Source organism: Myotis yumanensis, unplaced genomic scaffold (assembly GCF_028538775.1).
Source record: "Myotis yumanensis isolate MYYU_CA2020_CCGP unplaced genomic scaffold, mMyoYum1.0.hap1 SCAF_17, whole genome shotgun sequence".
In the NCBI taxonomy this organism is placed as follows: domain Eukaryota; kingdom Metazoa; phylum Chordata; class Mammalia; order Chiroptera; family Vespertilionidae; genus Myotis; species Myotis yumanensis.
In genome coordinates, this window is record NW_027223768.1 from 40,231,692 (window position 1) to 40,255,352 (window position 23,661).

The 23,661-nt window shown below is 45.5% G+C and overlaps 1 protein-coding gene across 5 annotated transcripts in view; it reads right to left on the minus strand.

Moving 5' to 3' along the window:
* Window positions 1-23,661, minus strand: part of POU2F1 (POU class 2 homeobox 1) — a 124,561-nt gene that overhangs the window by 29,311 nt on the left and 71,589 nt on the right. For all 5 annotated transcript variants that reach the window (XM_070397304.1, XM_070397305.1, XM_070397303.1 and 2 more), the window contains exons 3-6: window positions 7,345-7,445; window positions 6,401-6,454; window positions 4,578-4,697; window positions 990-1,178 (exon numbers count right to left, since the gene is read on the minus strand). In XM_070397304.1, the coding sequence (XP_070253405.1) occupies window positions 990-1,178; window positions 4,578-4,697; window positions 6,401-6,454; window positions 7,345-7,445 (464 nt within the window). The remainder of the gene's footprint in view (window positions 1-989; window positions 1,179-4,577; window positions 4,698-6,400; window positions 6,455-7,344; window positions 7,446-23,661) is intronic.

Sequence of the window (23,661 nt, forward strand, 5' to 3'; positions counted from 1 at the left end):
CTCAACTGAGAAATCATTGTGAAACATTACGTTATCCATACAAAAATCTGATCGATAACATCTTATCTTATTAAAATAATGTCAACATAGGGTCTCACAGCTCAGGCACTAACAACATGTTTTTGTTGATCAAGGAAGTGGTCAAAATAAAAATGTCATCTTGATAAAGATTGTATATAATAGCCAAAAAAGTTAGTCTGACATCTATTCCCTACTCTTGTAGTTGTTTCTTTGTGCTGGCTAGTCACACCCCCGCTCCCTTTCAGTCCATTTCCAAGGCCTCTCTCGGGGATGAACACAGCTGTCCAGGACCAGGCTCATAACAATCTTCACAGACCTCACTGCCCTGACTACCCCTTCTCTCTTCTTCTCCTTGAGACGAAGGATTTCATTCACCTTCCCTCCTTGGTGGTACTGTCTATGCCTCTTAAATGCATTTTTATTATCTCTGATACTTGGCTCCAAAATGTGAAAAATGAAACCAAACAATGTCCTACCACAGTTCTGCCCAAGCTCCTCGGCTACAGCAGGCGCCTCACTGGCTCGCATGTGGGCAGCACCCATTGCAGCACCGGACAGAGCCAGGCTGCAGCCAGTGGCTAATGAGACACAGTGACCAACGCCCTGCTTCAAAAATATGCCAGCTAATTACTCAAGACCTGTCACTTAATACAGTCAGTTATTCAAACAATCACTTATGTGTTTATAATATCAACTCAAGCAAACAAATGTATTATCACTTGTAGTTCAGTGGTAAGGAAGGCTACCACTTACCTCACTGATTGAGAGCTCCTGAGCCTGCAAGGGCCCCACTAACAATCAGAAAGTGAATTTCCAATTAAAGAAAAACTGCCCTTCTGATCCTCAGCCCTGCCCCGGCTCCGAGACTGTCCCTCACTTCCTGCTCTGGCTGTGAGACTGCTCCTCTCCCTGCTCCGGCTGTGAGATTGCTCCTCTCCCTGCTCCGGCTCTGAGAGCTGCTCACTCACCTGTGCGATCTGTATAGGCTGAGACAGCGGGATCTGCGTCATGGGAGTGGCAGCGGAGGCAGAGATGGTGGCCCCGGCAGCACTGTGCTGTTGGCTGGCGGAGTGCTGCTGTACCGCAGCGGCCAGCAGCTGTGCCTGTGCCTGCGCCTGCTGCAGGAGCAACTGCTGCTGGGCTGGCGTCAAAGTGAGCTAAACAAAATTAGGACAAACAAGTGGAAAGAATTAAAGAAGAAGGGCCCCTAATTCAAGTCAACTGCTCTGAAGGAGGTAACTCAAGTGGTATTAGGCCTTAGCTACCAACTTCACATGGTTAGCATGAGACTAAAATGTTCATCAGTGATCAAGCTACCGTTACCAGCAGAACATTTAAATGAAAATGGTGGACCTCACTCTGGACTTAAATCATTCAAGCTTGTCCAGGGCCTTAAATTTCAAGCAAAATAGTAATAAACTAGTAAGCAAGAAGAAAAAGAATCAACACTTACAGGCTATGAAAAGAAATGTATACCCAACAGAGCAGCAAGTGGGTAGTCAGATGAATGAGGACCAAGTAAGCTGCATCTGACATGGGACGGGCTGATAAGGCCCAGCTGCTCCCCATTAGCATGAATCTGCCCTAGTCCGTCATTTCCATTATGGCTGAAGATATGACTAAAGAATTATGAGCTCCATTTGTTTCTTTTCCAAGTCTCCCTGCAGCCCCCTCCCTCCAACAGTCCTTTCTGTTATTGAAAGCAATGGGTCTGCAACTTTACATCCCCTTTCCCACACGTTATCTCTGTGAAACAGGTGGTGACAGCCCCTCTCTCTACATGCGAATAATTTCTGATGCAGGTTTAACAGAGGCTCCAGCCACATAAACCTGGAATCCCAAGTGTCCCTCACTATTATAGAAACTCGTCACCCAAAGCAAAAACTCAACCAGGAACAGAGGAAATATATTCTTAGCAGATTTAAACTTGTTTTCACAATGCAACTTATTTCAGGCTGCATTAAAGCAGTGTGCTCCTCCTTCCTTTTGATGCCACGCGCTGATCAAAGGAGAAGGAATACTATCATATTCTGAAGAGCAAGGACTGCCACTTGGCGCACACCTCCTCCTAAAGCAGTGATGGTGAACCTTTAGAGCTCAGCGTGTCAGCATTTTGAAAAATCCTAACTTAACTCTGGTGCCGTGTCACATATAGAAATTTTTTGATATTTGCAACCATAGTAAAACAAAGACTTATACTTTTGATATTTATTTTATATATTTAAATGCCATTTAACAAAGAAAAATCAACCAAAAAAATGAGTTCGCGTGTCACCTCTGACACGCGTGTCATAGGTTCGCCATCACTGTCCTAAAGGGTCCGATACAACCTGTCTGTGCCTTAGAGACAGAATCCGAATCAAACGATTCGAAAGTCAGATTCCCTTCCAGATATGTTTATAGAGGTTTCATATAATATATGAACATGTATTCATCTCTACTAATGGGATTTTGTAAACAATTTTGCAATAATTCTTAAAAGAACTTTCTACTGCCAAAACATACTTAAAGGAAATGAAGGACATACAAAATTTTGTGGGTTGATGTGATATGAATTGATTAATAAATAACTCTTCCTTACTACTCCTTAATACCCCGCCTCCTCCACCAAAAATAATATGAGAAATTTTCAGCATTAGAAAAATATTTTTAAATATTTTTATTGATTTCAGAGAGAAAGGGAGAGGGAGTGAGAGAAACATTAATGATGAGAGAGAATCATTGATCGGCTGCCTCCTGCACGCCCCCAAATGGTGATTGAACCCGCAACCCGGACATGTGCCCTGACCAGAATTGAGCAGCAACCTCCTGGTTCATAGGCTGATCACTAAGCAATGCCTGCCAGGCTGGAAAAATACAGTGGGGCCTTGACTTATGAGTGTCCCGACTAACGAGTTTTTCGAGATACGAGCCGTCTCTCGGCCGATTTTTTGCCTTGAGTTGCGAGCTAAAATTTGGGTTACGAGCCAGCTTCAGATACCCCACCACTAGTTGGCGCAGCGAACGTCACAGTTAACGCCACAACATCAGCCCAGCATCACGTGTCTCACTCGTTCACTTTTTGATTTGATATATGAGTAATTTGAGTTACAAGCTCCGTCACAGAACGAATTAAACTCGTAAGTCAAGGCCCCACTGTATTTTAAATGGTGTCGTAGAGCAAAGACAGCTGAAAAGTTAAAAGCTCAATATATTCACATAGGCCAACTTATCCTATATAACAAAAGCCTATAATGCAAACTGACTGAACGGCAGAACAACCAGCAGAATGACTGGTCACTATGATGTGCACTGACCACCAGGGGGCAGACGCTCATCGCAGGAGTTGCCCCAAACCTCCAGGCCCCAGGCCAGCCAAGGCAGATGCCAGGGGGGCCCCTGATCATCTCGCCGGTCACCCCACAGATCGGCCCTGGCCTAGGGACCCTACCTGTGCATGAATTTCATGCACCGAGCCTCTAGTTGCCAATAAAAATAAATGACATTTATTGAATACTACATGCCCAGCACTGTTCTATGAGTTTTACATACAGTATTACCCTTAGTCTTTATCACAATACTGTGGCATGGGCATTATCAACATCTGCATTTAAGCAAAGGAACAATGAGCCACAGGGAGATGGCATAATTAGCCCAGACAGTAAACTGAGAGCCAGAATTTGAGACCAGAGGCTTAATTTTAGAACATCACACTGTAACTTAAATGTTCTTCTTTTATAGGCATTACTAGTGACCTGGTGCACAAAATTCGTGCACATTAAAAGGAATTAGAGGAAATATTTTAATATTGCTATTTGCCCTTTCTCTATAATAGAAGTGTCAGAGATGAAAGAAAATTAGTAAAATGTATATGAAATCTTCCTCTTGTCAGAGTCTGGGGCATGCCACGGGAACCAGAGTCAAGTCCTCGCCCACCCATGTGCGCCTCGAAATCGTGCGAGACCCAGACCCGGCCGGCCCCACCCCCATCAAGCCCCGCCAGGTGGGGGGGGGGGGGGGTGCGGCCTGAGGTCCCCTGTCAAGCCCCACCAGGTGGGGGCGCAGCCTCAGGTTCCTGCTAATTGTTCGTTAAGGGAACTTGGCCTCCACTGTGAGTGCAGCAATCTTGTGTTATGGAATCCCTGCCTCCACTGTGGGCCCAGCCATCATGACTGTTACCGCGTGACAGTCAATATGCATATGCCCTCTTTATTAGATAGGATTCCCTTCTTTAACTTCTGCTCTGCAATGATGTCATAACGCAAATGGTCACTACTATTCATCAATGCAAGAGTCTCACCCACTGGACAATGATTCCACCGCATGACGAAGCAACAGTGGAAACATGGGCTTATAAACGCTGTCAGTTTATCCCAAGCATCTGCAACTGTAGAAAATATACCCTGAAAACCTAAGTAATTCCCTTCTCAGAGCTGCCTCCAGTGTAGAGAGTTCCCTAAGACATAATGGTGCTAGGCCCAGCCCCGTTACTGCCTGCTACGGCAGAGTCCTAATCAACAGCTGGCCAATGTCAGTCTGGCACAGAACGTCTATTACGATGCTCCCAGAAAACTTACCCCGGTTATCTGCCCTCCAGCCAGCATGAGCTGGGTCTGCGGGATGGCTGCCTGCACTGAAGGCTGCTGGGAAGGCTGGCTTGGCTGCTGGGAATCCCCCGATTCTTCATTAGATTTAGACTGAAGGTGGGAGGGGGTAAAGAGATTTCAAATTGTTCATTAAAAGAAATGCACTTATAACTCCATATTTCAAGAATTATTTAAAACATGAACTTATTCAGTCATGAGTTTTCTGGTTTCATTCTTTTCCTTTCTTATAAATCTGTGTATTTTCCTGATTTTGCATATTAAGTTTATAGATTTTTTTTTGTTCCATTGTCAACAAAGCTGTATTATAATTTTTAAGAAGAAAAAATAATTTGGTCCTCCACAAACCGGCGAAATTCACCCTAATCCTCCCCTCTGGGAAGGGGTGAGGGGAGAGCACACTTTCCACCCCTCTACAGGAGAGCTTCCCGCCCCACATTCCGAAGGGCCTTTGGTGGGCAGTCTGGCCTTACTCCCACGCAGAGAGTGATTGCCTGGCCCACGGAACTTCCTTTAATATCTAGAGAACTTTAACCTAGCATCGCCCATCAAGTAACACCGCAGCTTAGAGGGAAATGCTGCCCTCAGGAGGGAAAAAACTCAGTCCTGGAGAGGCACTGAGAAAATATTTTATGTTAAATTAACACTGGTTATATAGAGCATTGAAATGTTGCATAGATTTGCATATTTCCCACCACCTGTTTTGGGGACTGCAGCAAGGCTAATTAACATAGAGGCTCTGATTAATTCTGCCAGTCAGTGAGGTAATTACAGTGCAGGACTGTAAACACACGGCACTGGAGACACAGCCTGTTTGCCAACATCTCTCTAAGGGATGAAAGTTTACCATGGCAACCCAGGCGATTTTCCACCTCCTCTCCCTCACAAAGGGAGGTTGCACTATCTCCCTCTCTTTTCCCTCCTTGTTTCCATGTAGGCCCATATTCCACTGGGTTGCATGGAATGCTCAAACCCGAGGTCTTGAGTCACTAGCAACACTGAAACCAATCTTCCAGAAACTGTGTCCCCTCTTGGCTCTTAGTTACCTAAACACGCTAATGAAAAGAAGCAGCAGGTTGATTGAAATATTAAGGAGTCATGCCTAATACTTGAACTTGGCATGCCTTTGCCATATGATTCACAGCAGCAATGTAGCCAGATTTAAGTTTTGTTTTAAACTTGTGACTGACTGAAGCACATCAATATCTATAAACAGGTTCCCTTACAATCCTCAGAATCATAACATTTCTGAGCAGAGAGGAACCCTGGCAATCCTCTCAGTTACCCACTTAAAGGCAGATCAAAAGACATGAGCCCCAGAGGTTAAGTGACTTGCTGAAGGTCACACAGCTAGCAGGCACAGAATGAGACTCAAACCTAAGACCGGCTCTCAGTCCTGGACAGTTCCTCTGCACTAGAGTGTTTCTCTAAGATATGACGATGAGCAACAGAAAGACGGTTGGAAACAGGACATTTATGACGTTATTTGGCTTGGTGTTTAGGGATGCACTACAGCTGCATAACTTGGAAACGTTTTTCCTGGACTTACACAGAAAACTTTTGAAAACTGACTTTTCTTGATCGCTTTTGGTCATTCACAGTAGCAGCATTGTGTAAAATCCATCTTCATTAGTGGCAATGATTACCTCTATTTGGATTTTCATGAGAATCAGTAATACAAAAAGGGTACTACTCCTAAGTATTTCCTATTATAAAATTATTGCCTGCTCATTCCATGAAATTGGGAAACTAGGGGAAAATGGAAAAATTGCCCGCAAGCCCACGTGCCAGCTTACCTGTACATTTAAAGTCTGAGCAGCGGCCTGTAAACTTGTTCCTGCGAGCTGGACCTGCAGGTAAGCAACCAGGGGCATCAGGGTCTACTTGCTGACACCATCATTAGAGCTGTCCTCAACAAGGACTTCAAGCGCCTCTACCAAGTGTGTCATTGAGCTAGAACTGAGGCTGAAAGAAGTTTACCTGCTGGGGTTAAAACTGTGCAGACAAGTTCGAGGTCCCTCCACCGCCCAGGAGAAAATGCTGCTCCCACTGCTTTCTGGAGGGTGTTGCCCACACTCAGTTAGCATCACTGGGATGCCACACTGTGTCAGTCAGACATTCCTTACATCACATTCTGCTTGTATTCATAGACACTTAGATCTAAAAACTTAATTCATCTTCCACATTGTGTGAAAGAACACATATGAACAAGCTACTTACATGCATTATTGTTATAATCTATCAGAATTATCTGCTCACTCTAATTTCAAAATCTCCATGTACACAGCAGAGTAGAAATCTTACATATGTGCACACCACATAGTCAAGTTTTTAAGACATGATAGCCCTAACGACAAGCTCTAGCTGAAAGGATTCTGTCCTACAAAACACACAGAATGCTATCATACTATTTCATACTCACATGTCATATGTTCAGAAATTCAAACCACAGTTACATTAAAATAAGGATCACCACTGGGACCATGATAATAATAAATGACTCAGGCAAACGTAATCGATGGAGGACTAACATAATATTGACACATTCTCAGCTGTGAGGTCAATAGCTATAGTCAACTAAACTATAAGATGTGGACTAGCCATTCAGAATGGCACGATTAGATGTGATTAGCACCAGGCTTGATCAACTTAAGAAGTCCCACATCCTGAAAGACCTGCCCAGGCCCCAGCATCCAGGCCTCCATCCTTCCCTTGCTCACAGTCAAGCAGAACATTCTACCTGGTGGAGATGTCCGAAGAAAGCCTGGGCCTGGGCTGTTGAGATTGCTCCTCCAACAGGCACAGGCTGCTTCTGAAAGTCCAGACCATTCGTTTGTGTGCCTAGAAAGCAAGCAAAAGAACATAATTATGACAAACATAAGCTCAACTGAAATTAAGCACTAGACTTCAGTTACCAACATTTACCAGGCATCTATTTGTATAAGCACTTTCCAAAGTATCTCCAAGGAGGCAGAGAAATGCAAAAGAAAGTGCACTACAATAATTTCTAAAGGCAGGACGGCAGGACAAGTACCCAAGCACAGAGAGAGCATAGGAAACAGGAACAAAACTACAAATTATCATTACAATCTAAGACAGTGTTGGAGAAATCAGGAGTGGATGTGGTGACTGGGAAACAGGCCCAACAAGCATAAATGAGAGGTACTTAGGAAGAGATTACTGTCATCACACTGCTGTTAAGATGGTGGAGACGGAGCTGCAAGGAGGTACCAAGGTTCTCCCCTGGTCTCATCCTTCTCAGCATTTGGCTTCGACAGAAGAAATTCACTGGTGACTTTGACAAGAGCAAGACAAACTTATTCTTAACTTAAACACATCCTATACAATAAAAACCTAATATGCAAATTGTCCCCTCAACTGGGAGTTCGACTGCTCACTATGACATGCATTGACCACCAGGCGGCAGCGCAGAACATGGCAGGCATTGGCGATGCAGCATTGGCAGCAGGCGGCAGTGGAGACGCTGCCGGCCCCAATGGGCTCCGATGAGAGCGGGACCATGGTGGGATGGTGGAGCCAGTGAGTGGGCATCACCAGACCAAGGCGGGTGTGAGCAGGGGCCCAATCGCCCCGCCAATCATCCTGCAGACGGTGACTGGTGGCGGCGGCGGGGGATCGGCGGCAGGGGATCGCCCTGCTGATTGCCCCGCAAATGGCGACCAGCAGTGGTGGTGGGGGCAAAGGGGCCTGTCTGGTGTGACTCAGTGGTTGAGCATTGACCCATACACTAAGAGGTCATTCTCTCCCAGGCACTGAGGGAGAAAGGGTAAATAGCAATATTAAAATATTTCTTCTAATTATTTCCCTTTCAATGTGCACAAATCCGTGCACTGGGCCATTAGTTAATAAATAACAACCTGATGGCTAAAACAGTCATTTAAATGATAATCAAAATAGTTTTACTACTGTATTCAATCCCAAAGTTTAGCTTGAGTCCTATAAGTAACTAGTGGCCCGGTGCACGAAATTTGTGCACTCGGGCAGGGGGGGATGTTTCCAGCATGGCCTGTGCCCTGTCAAAGTGTGGGAGCCCCACGATAAATCACTCCAAGGAGGTGGGCCCCACCCACCCATCCAGGGCTCCTTGATGGATTGCCCCAAAGAGGTAGGCCAGAGCCAGGGGAGGCCTGCAGACCCCAGCATATGGTGGCAGAGGCCCCACCACGACCCCGACCCTGGGCCGGGGGGCCAGGAACATGAGCCTCACATCATAGGCCCGTTGCTGGGGGCGGGGACACAAGCCTCACATCCCGGGGCCCGTTGCTGGGGGCGGGGACATGAGTCTCATGTCTCCAGGCCAGAGCAGGGGGCAGGGACGCGAGCCTCATGTCTCTGGGCCAGCACAGGGGGCTGGGATGCAGCCTGCTGATCGGTCATTATGTGACAGCGTCCAACCAATTTGCATATTATCCTATTATTAGATAGATTAGCAAGGGCTCTGCGATTATTATAATTTTACAAATGTTAGAATCTGATGTTAGAATAGGACTAACTTGTGGAAAGACATACCACTCTAATAACCAGAAATACATCTAAGGTATCTAAGACATTGTTTTCAAGTTACCATATCCAGCTATTAGTTAGAAAACATCAGAATACTTTACACTGAATAAAATAAAACAGACTGCAGGAACCTGCGAGAACCATACAGACACATGACCAAGTATTGCCCTTCCACTTCCCACCACTGGAGTACCCATCTCCTTGCCCTCATCTCTCTGTGTACATAGAGCACAGCAGTTAGGAGAGTAAAGCAGTATTTCTAAAAGGTGTAATTTCTGCCATTATGTGTCCTAATTCCTAGGAAATGTATCACTTTTCCTTGAGATAATTATAAAAGAAACTAGAGGCCCAGTGCACGAAATTCGTGCACTGGAAGGGGGTGTGTCCCTCAGCCTGGCCTGCGCCCTCTTGCAATCTGGGACCCCTTGGGGATATAGCAGTGCGCCATATAGGAAGAGCCAGAACCAGGGCGGGGCGCCGCTTGCGCTCATCCTGGCCCATTGCGCCTGTTGCTGCCGCTCAGTAGTGCTGCCACAGAGTTGGGAGAGGCTCCCACTGCTGCAGCTGTGCTCGTCAGCCGTGAGCCTGGCTTCTGGCTGAGCGACACTCCCCCTGTGGAAGTGCACTGACCACCAGGGGGCAGCTCCTGCATTGAGCTTCTGCCCCCTGCTGGTCAGTGCACATCATAGCAACTGGTCAACCAGTCATTCTGGTTGTTCTGGTCGTTCCATCGTAATGGTCACTTAGGCTTTTATATATATATAGATAGATGTGTATATACATTGCACCTCCTTAAAATCTCAGTGATTGTTCTTTTATGTTTTTTTCCCATACATAGGATACTATAGAACTATCTAGATCTATGAAGTTAATGAATACAAGATACCTGCTTGTGTCAAATAATGATGGACTAGTATGAAGTAAAATGTAAAGTGATTGGGGTCACTTCTGGAAGCTACACACTATAGAAGTTTCACTCTCTTAAAGTTGAAACGCTGCTGTTTCTATCTCTATGCACAAAATCATTACTAGGTTTAGATTTTCAGAGAGGCCTGTCCGGTGTGACTCAGTGGTTGAGCATTGATTGACCCATGCACTAAGAGGTCGTTCAATTCCTGGTCAGGGCATATGCCAAGTTGCTGGCTCAATCCCCAGCAGGGAGTGTGCAGAAGGCAGCAGATTAATGTTGATGTTTCTCATCGATGTTTCTCTCCATCTCCCTCTGTCTCTAAAATTGATAAAAACATATTTAACAAATTTTTAAAGAGTGTACAGAATTACAGAAAACATGCTAGGAATAAATCAAGAAGGCTGAAGGAAGGTAAGATTTTGACAAGCAGAGACAAGAACTAGGAATGGACACATCACCAGTTTTGGAAGTCTGCCAGAACCAAGTGCTCCACTCTCATGGGACCACAAGAGATCTGAACACTGGTTCCACTACCAAGTTCCCACAAAAATGGTAACAAGCCCCTTATAAGTCAGACAGCACTAACTAACACAAGACTGATTGATTTCCGGTATCCCTGGTATAGATCCTCCTACAAGGACCTACGGGTAATACTATTTAGGTGTTCTGGCTCTGCCACTGGGACATGGCATAAAGGTAGGATACACAAAGCTAGTAAGGTAAAAAGAACATTCCACAATTCCAATAAACAGAGATGTAAGATGCAAAGGCAGATGTTTTTTAATAAGGTGATGAGCGACAGAAGAAAGTAGACATGATGTAGAAATCATTCTTATAAAACATAGAGACTTAAACTCAGCTAAAAGGAGAGAGGGAACACAACACACACACACACACACACACACACATACACACCCCCTGATCAGTCTTGAGTATGAGGACAATATGGGGAGACAGAGTATTGGGAGCCAGCACCAAACATGTGCCTGGAAAACTGGGAACATCCAAGTAAAAAACCAGGGGAATGGACAGAGGAGAAGGTGAATTTGCAGAAAGGAAGGTTAACCTCAGAGAGAGAGAACTCAGAAATCCTGACCAAACAGGGAAGAAAAGTGATCCAGAAGGCAGTTTCAGATGACAGGCCGAGCTCACACTTCTGTAAGGCTGTTCCTGGAATGGCATTACAAGGTGAACTGCAGAGATCTTATGTCTAACCTCTTTGTCTTATTGGTGAAGAAACAGCGTAAGAAATATTCAGTGGATTGCTCAACACGTCGCTAGTGTGTGGAAGAGCCAGGACATGGAATGTGTTCCCTGATTCTGTTAATCACTTACAGAGAAGTGATAGCTAAAATCAGGGGAGTAAAAATGTCTATCAGAGAAGAATGAATATAGAGAAAAGAGGGTTGAAGACAGGAGGGTACCAACATGAGGAGATGAAAAGTCAAAGAGAGCCAGAAAGGGGGCAGCTAAGAAAGCAGAAAGACCTCTCAAGACTAGTGTGCTTCAGAAGCCAGTGAAGAGAGAGCTACGGGACGGGGTAGTTTAATACTGTCCGATGTGCAGCAAAGAGAAGGAAGTGCTAAGAGAGAAATTAATCCAAAGAGAACAGAGGAGAAGCAATAATAAAGTTAAAACCAAAAACCAGTGAAACAGCAACAAAAACACATCCAGGGGTGTGAAAAAGGAGGTTTACAGTTGTAATAAAAAATACAGTAATCCGCCGAAACCGGTTTGGCTCAGTGGATAGAGCGTCGGCCTGCGGACTGAAAGGTCCCAGGTTCGATTCCGGTCAGGGGCATGTACCTGGGTTGCGGGCACACCCCCGGTGGGGGATGTGCAGGAGGCGGCTGATCGATGTTTCTCTCTCATCGATGTTTCTAACTCTCTATCTCTCTCCCTTCCTCTCTGTAAAAAATCAATAAAATAAAATAAAAAAATACAGTAATCCTATATAATAAAAGGCTAACATGCAAATTGTCCCCTCGGGAGTTCGATGGACCAGGAGTTCGACCACTCACTATGACATGTGCTGACCACCAGGGGGCAGCACAGAACGAAGGAAGGCCCCGGCCAGCTGGCAGCTGTGGGAAGGAAGGCTCCGGCCGGCAGCCAGAATGCTCCAATCGGCCCTGATCGCTGGCCAGGCCTAGAGACCCTACCCATGCATGAATTTCATGCACCAGGCCTCTAGTTAATAAATAATAATACAAGAATAAACTGTGTTTCATGTACACACAACTTAAACCTATTTTTGCCCACCGTGTTATAGAAACACCAACTCAGTTCTTTCGAAAAAAATCACGTAACTTACAAACTTCTCTTACAATGGAACAAGAAAGTAAGAGGCGGAGCAAGTATTTTAAGGCTAACACAAAGGGCATCACTGAAAAATGCCACAGATACTAACAAGATGAACCAATAAAATCCATGCCAATAACATAAAAACATAGAAACGGATAACTCTAGAAAAGAGAACATATCAAGACTGACTAAAACACAAATAGAAAATCCATAGAGGCCACATTTTTGAAGAAATTATATTAATAAGTAAAATCCCCCACCCCTCACCCCAAATGAAAAGCCTAGACAATTTTCCTGTTTGCTTCCAAAAATCTAAGGCAAAGTAATTCCAATCTGTACAGCTTTTCCAGAGTTGAGGGTAGGGGAACACTTCCTAATTCATTTTATAAGGCCAGGAAAACCTTGATACCAAAATTTGACAAAGACAGTATGAAAAAAAAAAAAAAAACACAAGCCAGATTTACTCATAAATATATATGGAAATAGCCTAAATAACAATAGCAAAAATAATCTAGCAAGATAAAATATTATAACTAAGATGGACTTATTCTAGGAATATAAGATTGGTTTGGAGTTAAAAAAAAATCAATTAATATGATTTACCATTATCTTAAAGGAAAACCCTCAGATAAAATTCAATACCCACTTGTGATAAAACTTCCAGGCACAGGAATAGAAAGAAACTCCCTTAATTGGATAAGGAGCAACAAGCACTCCCTTTAAGAGAAGGGCACCCACTCCTGGAAAGCTTAGCCAGCAAAGCAAGGCATGAAAACACAGAAGTTGGAAAAAAGAAACAAAGCTTTCTTCTCAGATGATCTGATTATGTTTGTATATTGAAAGGGCGAGGGCTAAGCCCTCCACCTTGCCCCAGGGTAAAGGCTACACCCTCCATCTTGCCCCAGGGTAAGGGCTACGTCCTCCATTTTACCTTGGCCACGTGCTTGGCAAGAAGGTTCTTCCCTGGAAGTCTAAGACTCTGCTAGCCACACCCAGGAACAAGACATCGACTTGCGCCTGGCCAATCGGCAGAGCACAGTCCTTTATCCTCCCCTTACTCCAACTCCCCCTTTAAAACCCGTCTCTAGGCAGGGTTCTGTCTCTCAGCCACTTGGTTTGCCATTGTGTCGGTGAGTCTGGTGGACGGGGAGCTCAAGCTAGCTTGAAATACAGATTCTTATGCTTTTGCATCGGATTGGCTGGCTCCCTGATGTGGTTTCTTGGGAATCTTGAAATCTGGGCATAACATATATAAATATACTAAGGAATCTAATGATCTATTATTAGAATAAGAGAGTTTAACAGGTTACAGCACACAAAATTTATTTAAAATCAAACTATAGCAAGTCCTATGAGCAAAAAATTGTAAAATTTTACTTAAAAATAATAAAGAAGACATAAATAAATGCTCATCCTATATAATGAGAGGAATATGCTAATTAGCCGTTACACCCTGAAGCGTAATGACCAAGTACGTCACAGCCAGATCATGGATCAGCAGGAGGGTGGGCCAGCGAGGTATAAGTGGGCTGCGGAGAGCTACAGGAGGGGGCAGGGCAGCAAACTATGAGGAGGGAGAGGGGGGAGGGGAGCTGGGGGAGCTACAGGAGGGTGGGGCAGTGGGCGGAGAGCTACAGGAGGGCGGGGCAGTGGGCAGAGAGCTATAGGAGGATAGCAGCGACCTATTGGCACATGGATTCGGGCGCAGGGCTTACTAGTCTATATATATAAAAGCCTAAGTGACTGGACAACTAGACAATCGGCCAGTAGCTATAATGCGCACTGACCACCAGGGGGCAGACGCTCAATGCAGGAGCTGCCCCCTAGTGGTCAGTGCGCCCCCACAGCAGGAGCACCGCTCAGCTGACAGATGGGCACCAGATGCTGGACTCACCGCTGGCGAGTACAAGCAGCACAAGCCCAAGCAGTGGCGGCAGGCGCAGCGGGGCCAGTATGAGCGGGAGTGGAGCAGTGCCCAGCCTGGGCTCAGGCTCCTCCCTGGCCGCCTGCCGCTTCACACACTACTTCATGCTGTGCGGGATCAATGCAGACAGCAGGCTGGAGCCCAATGAGCTGGTAGTTAAGGCCGGGCTGCAGCAGCACAGAGGTCCACTGATTCCAGCAGGCCAGCTGAGAGACCCCACCGGTGCACCAGGCCTCTAGTCCTATATAATAAAAGTCTAGCCCTGGCTGGTTTGACTCAGTGGATGGAGCGTCGGCCTGTGGACTCAGGGGTCCCGGGTTCGATTCCAGTCAAGGGCATGTGCCTGGGTTGCGGGCACATCCCCAGTAGGGGGCATGCAAGAGGCAGCTGAATCAATGTTTCTCTCTCATCGATGTTTCTAACTCGCTATCCTTCTCCCTCTCCCTTCCTCTCTGTAAAAAGATCAATAAAATATATTTTTTAAAAAAATCTAATATGCTAAGTGTCTGGTTGTCCAGTCATCCATTCAACCAATCAAAGAGTAATATGCTAATGATATGCTAAGGCCACTCAACTGCTCACTATAATGTGCACTGACCACCAGGGGGCAGACCGGTAGGTTAGCTTGCTGCTGGGGTCCGGCCGATTGGGACTGAGCGAGATGGGCCAGACATGCCCTGGAGTCCTCCCATGGTCCCCCCCCCCGGCTGGCCAACCTCCCGTGTCCCTCCCCGGCCTCGATCGTGCACCAGTGGAGTCCCTCAGCCTGGCCTGTGCCCTCTCGCAATCCAGGACCCCTTGGGGGATGTCAGAGAGCTGGTTTCAGCCCGATCCCGCAGGCTAGGCTGAGGGACCCCACTGGTGCACGAATTCGTGCACCGGGCCTCTAGTTTATTATAAGACTCAACAGGGTAAAGATATAAGTTCTTCCCAAATTTATCAATGGATTCAAAGCAATTTCATGTCAAACAAGTTATTTCATCTCAAAGCAATTCCCATTTCAACAAGTTATTTTCTTTCTCGTTTTTTCTTCTCTTTCTCAGGGTGAAAGGTGTGTATCAAGACAGGAAGACTGGTCACTGAGCAGTGCCAGTTAGGGCCATGTGGGACTAGTACGGGCAAACAAATGGATCAGATAGAGTCAGACACAGCCACACACATCAGGACACGGAAAACATGGTGAGGAGGCCCTACAGGTCAGACTCGTGCGAAGCAATGGAAAACAAGGCTTTCATTTGGGAGGAAAGTGAAATGAGATCAATTCATATCATATCAGAAAGAAAATAGAAAATTTGAGGAAGATTAAAGGCCAGAAATGAAAACTTAAAGTGATATTATACTTTAGTAATCTCTTTAGGATCTAGCTATATCTTTAAAAAAAAGGAAAACAATCATTTTCTAAGTGGCCTCAGACTCTTTTGCTAAAAGCAGGGAAATGAACTTGTTTGTTACAGTGGGTCTCACACTGAGTATCAGAATCACCCACATCACCAAACAGAGTTATTTCAGAGCAAAGAAGCTGGTTGCAGAGAACTGGGTTTAATGGAAAATATCTGTAAATATTCTGTTTTAATAGAGGGTCAAAGATGACTTATTCTGAATGGAGACCTATACCCTGAATATATAGAAGGGCAAGGTGCTTCGGAGGCTACCTTGCTTTCAATGACATTGAGTATCACCTGCTAATTAAACTGGAAACTTGCAGCATGTTACCTTCAACCTCTGTAAGAATCCAGCACACCTGAGACTCTATACTACCTTTGTAATTTTCAATCTACCCCAACAATGACAAATTCGATATATGGCTGTAGGATTATTCAACTCTTTTCTAAATCATTAACTAAAAAAATACATATATATTTTATTGATTTCAGAGAGGAAGGGGGAGGGAGAGAGAGATAGAAACATCAATGATGAGAATCATTGATTGGCTGCCTCCTGCATGCCCCCTACTGGGAAATGAGCCTGAAACCTGGGCATGTGCCCTGATGCCCTGACTGGGAATCGAACCGTGACCTCCTGCTTCATGGGTTGACGCTCAACCACTAAACTATACTAGCCAGGCTCATTAACTTCTTAATAGGATTGGCCATCTTTACAATTCAAAAGAAATTTCTCCTTGCGAATGGATGCTTTTACCTTTACAGGAAATAGCTTTTGATAAACCCATTATTCCCTAGACACAAAACTTATGACTGAAGCATGTATTATTTGCAGTTAGACAATTCTTTTTGCTTATGTGCATTTTCTATTTTTATATAATTATTTGGGTATAAACAACAAAAAGAGAATCAGCATATATAATGTAGGAAAAGGTTCTGCTGTGGGAATAAGCACTACACTCACACGTGTGCCGAGCTCTGGCGTGTGGTGCCACGGCTGTGAAGAGGAGGGCCCCACAGGCTCTGCTCTCAGGAGTCCTCCGACCTGGACCTGGCCATTCATGCATTAAGGAAATACTGAGCGTCTACTATGTGGCAGGCTCTGTTCTACATGCAAGAGACATGACAGAGAAGAGGAGGCAGAAACCACGTCTTCACAGAACTTACATCCTAGTGAGGGGAAATAGCCAACAAACGGAAAACACTGAACATTAGATGGAAGAAATGTAAGGACAATGAGGAAAGGGGACAGGGAGTCTGGTGGGGTAAGCAAGCAATGGCTGGTTACGGTCTTATAAAGATACACACAACATGGAAAGTGGGACAACAGACCCATGTAGGGCATGACCACAACACAGAAAGGGGACGTTATGGGGAAGAGAAGGCAATGCCAGGGGAAACTTCCTGAAGGTGACCTCTCACTTGAATCTAACGAGGATGAGATGGAATTAACTAGAGATGGGGGGAGGGAGGGTCAAGCATCTGTACCAGATTCCAAACTAACTACCTGTCATATCAGGTCCTAGGGTTATAAAGATAAACAAGTCATGTTCCCATACCACAAGCTACTCAGTTATGTGTGAACGACAGACAAGAAATAAATCACTATAACATGGATTTATTAAGTCTATAAAAAATTCATCTAGGAAAGACAGAGGAGGTGGAACAGACAAGAACAAGGAAGGCACCATCACCAACCTCAAGCACAGCAAGGCCGAATTCATGTCCTAGGAGGAAGGTGGGCAGTGTGTTGAGAGTGCCCACAGGGCCAGGAGGAGGGAGACAGAGTACAAAGGTGGCAGGGGTTGCAGAGGGAGGCCTGAGCCACTCAGGCGAGGGAAATGGAAGCCTAACGGTTCAGATGGACACGCTCTTACCACCCACTGCTCATCTCACTACAAGGCATTCCGATCACGATCACGACCGGGGGCAGCACCACAGCACTGCTGGAGAAGAGGGAGGGTCCGTTCTGATCTTACTTCCTGAGGGAAAATGAGGACAGGGTTGCTACTTTAAAGGTAGATATTATTCAACCCATTAGGATGCCACCAGAAAACAAGGGAAATAACAAGTGCTGAAAGGGCATGGAGAAACTGGAACCCTCGTGCACGGGTTTGTAAACAGAAAATGGTTCCGCTGCTGTGAAAAGGAGTTTGGTGGCTCTTCAAAGTTATTACAAGACCCATCAATCCCATTGCTAGGAATACCCTCCAAAGAGCTGAAAGCAGGTACTCAAATCCTTGGCCATGAATATTCATAGCAGCTCTATTCATAGTCATAATAATCCAAAAGTGCAAACAACCCAAATGTCCACTGACAGATGACAGGTCAATAAACTGTGGTATATACATGCTATGGAATAGTATTCAGCCATAAAAAGTAATATAAAGTACTGACACATGCTACAACATGGACAAACCCAAAACATGGTACTAAAGTGAAGGAAGCCAGGCACAAAATGTCACATATGTATGGCTCCACTGATCTGAAATATCCAGCACAGGTAAATCCATGGGAACAACACAGATGGTGGTTGCCAGGGGCTGGGAAGGGAACATGGACAGCAACTGACTACTGGCTACAAGGTTTCCTTTGGGGTGATGAAAAATTTTAGAACTATAGAAAACATTTCCCAACACCATGAATGTACCAAATGAAATGTTTACTTTAAATGGTTAATTTTATGTTATGTGCATTAAAAAAAAAAAATACAAGGAAACTGCAGGCCCAGGACGAATCTGCAGCATAACTTTCCTGCCCACAGCAGCCAGCCCTGCCAGTCTCTCTGGCCACTTACCCCCTGCTATTAGCCAAGTCACATGCGATGACCCCTGGGGGAACCATGTGTGAAAATAAAAATCACACTTCCTGAATGAGAGCCCTAGAGAGTCTCGAACATGTTGTTTGTGAAAGGTAATTTTCATCATTCAGAAGATATATTTTGAATAATACTTTACTACATTTTCGTCAGTAATAGAAATCATATACTCCTACTTCAATTAAACCTATGTAATAAAGAAAAGTACATACACTATTTTTTTTTTTTTACAGATTTCTATTTGTCAGTAAATTTAAGTCAGTCAAAGTAAAATTTACCAATATGCCGGGGTTCTTGTTCCAGCATTAAGAAGGGTTGAGGAAATCTGGAGAAGGGGCTGTGTGTAGATTAAATAGTCCAGAGACAAAATATAATTTTGAAAGGCATTTGGGGGTCAGAGGAACCTAGTTTAAAGGAAACTAAGATCTCCTCATCTCAGGACCCCATGTTTTTTATTAACACAAATTGTCCTGAGGCGAGGCAGAGACATACACTTCAAAGGGTCAGGGTTTCGTATACAGAGTACACTGTCAGATTGGGGAGAATTAGCCTACGGCTGTTCAGGTGTTTGGCCAGTAGGAGGCAATAAAAGGTAGATTAAGATGCCCTGAGCTGTCTGGCAGCAAACAATCAATTTAATGTATCCTATTCAGGTTTGGGGAAATGCCATCAGCCATTTCCAGATTCAGCCCTGCTGTCATGCTGGAATTGGCTTCCGGCACCAATAGACTAAATTTCAGATGCTGTAAAGGAAATAATGACAATATCCCTGTGCCTGTCACTATGTCACCTTGATAAGCAAGCACAAATTCTACATGAAGTTCACAAAAAGTCAAGCAACCATGGAGCATAACTAACATAAATAACAGCTAAAAATATGTTTAAGGAAAACTTGGCCTCTGTTCATTTTGTGTGTGTGTGTGCGTATGTATGCACATGTGCGGTAAGCGAGTCATCATAAAATAGAAGTCTAGGATAATGGAGATCCAGAAGGAGAATCACTTTAAAAGTTCCATGTTCCTACAAAAGCAGGAAGTGTAACCAAAGTGATGCTATGGATCGTCTGCAAGATGGATGACTATTACTATCTGCTAACACTTTCCACCGCTGTTCTACTGCACACTCCTCACTCCTCAGTAATGGGATGCTTCTAATATTGGTGTAAGCTCCCTGTGGGCAACTGCCCCATCAGTGAGCCTGACATGTCCTATGAGCGGTTAATGCTTGCTGAATTATTTAAGTCTAGCTGGATGTGAGGTACTATTAAAACAGATTTTTATTAACTTTACTAGAAGCCCGGTGCACAAAATTTGTGCACGGGTAGGATCCCTAGGCCTGGCCGGCAATCAGGGCCAATTGGAGCCTTCTGGCTGCTGGCCAGGGCCTCCCTTCCCCAGCTGCCGGCTGGGGCCTTCCTTCATTCCGTGCCACCCCCTGGTGGTCAGCGCACATCATAGCAAGCAACAGAACTCTTGGTCTCCCGGTCGAACTCCCGTGGGGACACTTTGCATATTAGCCTTTTATAGATTCTCAATTGTAGAAAAAATGAATATTGTGACCAAGTCTTTTTCAAATCACTTAAACATGCCCCATAAAGGGAGTATTTCGAGGACCAAGAAAAGCACAGAAAGTCCTTATTCTAAAATTTCTAACATCATAAGAACATTTTCGTTGGTAAAAATTTTTTTACCAAACATTTACTCTGCTGGGCCGTTCTTCTGTCCCCTCTCAACTAGTCAAATGCTCCTTCCTCATGTTTACCTTTAGGATATGAGCCAGTTAAATGGTGGCCGTTTCCTGCCTTCTTCAGAAACACAAACAAGTTCCTGAAAAGCTGCAGTAAAACTCCTAATCCTCTGATTTTCCCTGGTGTCAGGGTTCCTAGCTTGCACTATGACCCTTTGCTACCAATCCTGCTTGTACTGTTTATTGGTTGGATGAACTCTCTACTCCCAGATGTCCCCACTGCATTTCCTGATTTCATTTTCCTAACACTACAGGGTCACCCCTAATTGCCTTTGTCCCTAACCCTGCTTAGAGTACATTCTTCTACCTGGAAGCTGACTTATCTGTATCCATTATCTCTATCTTTAGCCCCTTCACTCTCCCATTCCTCTGCCTTTCATCTACCAGTGCTCTGAAATGCAACACCCCTTTCTCCTTGGGAACTGATTCCTGAATCATCAGTCCTTTCTTTACCACTCCTCTCCCACTCTCACCTTCCCTTTATTTAATACTAGGGACCCAGTGCACAAATTCATGCACCTTGAAAGGAACTGTGGGCCGCAAGGCTGAGATGGGCACAGGGGTGGGTCTTGACCCTTCCTCCGTGCCCCCGCCTGGCCCCTCCCGCCACGGCCCCTGGTCCCGTCTGGCAGCAGATCTGCTCCCACCACTGCCACTCCCATGTGCTGACAGCGCTGGCCCCGCTTGCACCTGCTGACAGCGTGGAGCAATTGGGACTGGCGCCAGCAGAGGGTGCGAGCGGCGGCAGCTGGCCCCAATTGCCCCTCAGGAGCAGGGGGAGGTGGAGAACCCCTGAAGGACAATTGGGGCTGGCAACTGCCACTCAGACCTGCTGACGGCACCAAGCGATCGAGGCCGGTGTTGGGCGCTGGGCACCGGCAGCAGGTGCGAGCGGTGGCTCCAGCGCCAGCAGTGGGTGGGAGCAGGGCTGATGCCAGCAGCAGGTGTGAGCACCAGGCGGGACCGCGGCACGTGGGAGCAAAGAATTTTCAGTAACCATCAGAGGTTCGCCCCAATGACAGTGACTGGCACCCCGCCTTGGTCTGGCGTCCCCACTCACCTGCTCCACCATCCCACCACGGCCGACACCCACCATGATCCACTCGCGTCCCCTGGTGGTCAGGGCACGTCACAGTGATTGGTTGTTCGGTTGTTCCGCCGTCGGTCTATTTGCATATTAGCCTTTTATTATATAGGATTTTATCCTCCACTTCCTAATGCTAATACTAATAAGTGCTATGACTAAGCACTGACTGAGCACCTACTCGCTTACATGAACACGTCAATTCTATGCAATGGATCATTATTATTTATTTCTCTCTTACAACTATGAAAACTATGGCACAGGAAGAAATAATCTGCCCAAAGTACACAGCTGCCAAGTGAAAGAACCAGGCTCAGAACTTAAGTGGTTTGGTGTGTGAAAAATTCTAGAACTATATAAAACATAGTTCTCAGCCACTATGCTATACAGCCTCCCTTATAAGAGTCACCTGAGTTTGTCATGCCCCTCCCTCCACCACTTACTTCTCTATCCGCAGCAATTTCTTTCCCTACCACTTACCTAACCCTTTCAAAGGTCCCCATAACTACTAACTCTCAAACCCACCAGTCACATTTTAAGCTTCTGTGCCCTGACTTCTCTGCAGACCTGAATACCCTGAATACTAAGGCCATGAACTCACTGCTGGCTTCACCCTGATCTCTGTGGTACCCTTTCTTGGTCTACCTCAGCACTGTCCAATGGAAATTTCTGTGATGATGGAATGTTTTATGGAGGTGCTAACCAATATGGAAGCCACTAACCACAGGTGGCTACTGAGCACTAGCAGTTTGGTGGGCGTGACTGAATTTTGTGGCCTCCTACTGGTCATTGCAGGCACTGCAGGGCTCCTGTGCTGGGCCCTGCAACCTTGCAGAAGAGCTCTGTCCTTGGTGCTTACTCTGCTCTTCCCAGCAGCCTACCTCCACAGAAGACCACCACAACCTCCGACACAGCCCAGACGTCTTTCCTCGGGAACACCTCTACCTCCAATTGATCATTTCTTCACCTGCAAGCACCACTTCCTTGGCGAATCTCCTCCCACTCAGGCAATCCCTACTCAGAGAACAGACTGCAGGCGCTACCTCCTGCCTGGTCCAGAGGAAAAGGCAGGGATTCATTTTACATCACTCCCTTTCCTCTTTCTTTCCTCCCCCTCCCCCTCAGTCACCCCTCCATGCTCTTTAAACATGTCCTCTAGCTTCCACTGCCACAGTTCTAAGCCAGGATCTATACAGTGGACCTGAGAGATTAATGAAGTCCAGTATTTGTATGTCAAGCAAGAGGTAAAGTATAACATGGCTGGAAAATTCTTTTATACTTTTCAGAAAAATATCACAGAAAAAGCTGCCAAAGCTGCCATCTTAAGGGGGGAGAGGGGGGGGAGGAGTACAGACAATCTCACTCTGTGTGTAAGGTGGCCTTTAAAAATGAAGTGGGTACTATCTTAAAAATTCTAAATGTGTGCTCGGGTTATCTCTTGGTGAAAGGATCAAATGCTCACTCATTCATTTATCAAAAGTATATCAATGCAAATGCCACTCAGTATTCTCATATATTTAATAATTATAGCTTCTGCCCCCGAACACCTAAAAAAAATCCCACATACACCAATGGGCAGGCAGGCAGTGCTGAGAATCTCGGAGTGGCCACACCCCGTGCTGACATCTGCCAGCCCACCAGGAACAGAGTAACCAGTGGTCCCCTATGCTCCCAGGGCTCTCCCCACAAGTGCTCCATGAGCTCTGGAACCACCCACTGTTTAACTTCACTCAGAGGAACTCCAAGAAAACTCTGTGTTGGTATTTCACCCCTCAGGCTTATCAGAGCACTTTGGCCAGCACAGAATGTAGTCCACACAGTAGTATGCAATAAACGTAGAAATCAGGATCATAATAAAAGCAAGAGAACATTAGAAATAGTCCTTGGATAGACACAAGTTCGGAGGGAAAACAGTCTTTCTGAGCCTGAAATCTCCACTGCTCCACTGCTGTGATGAGAGCTTCAGTGAAGTTCCTCAGCGAATTTCTGAGGCATCTCCTGAAAACGTAGCGATTCTATCTGGAAATGTCCTACAAGGAGGGCTGGGTGGAGACCTCAGGTCCTTGGTTCCCAGGAAGAAAAGCAGGAGTGCTCACAGGCGCCCTGGGCTTTCATGATCCTTCTCTCACCTGGAGAAAATGATGTCTGACACCAGCACTAATAAATTCCACAGACAGCACATCACTGGCTGCTAGGAACTTCTGGCAATAATAATTTTGGAATGTATGACATAAATATATATTAGGTTGACTTAATAAATTTCTTTGATCATTTCAGTTGCCAGAAAGATCCTAATGTTATCCTGGGGGAAAATCATCTGAATGAAAAGTGCCCAGGGATGGGATAGGAGAGCCTCACTCTATCC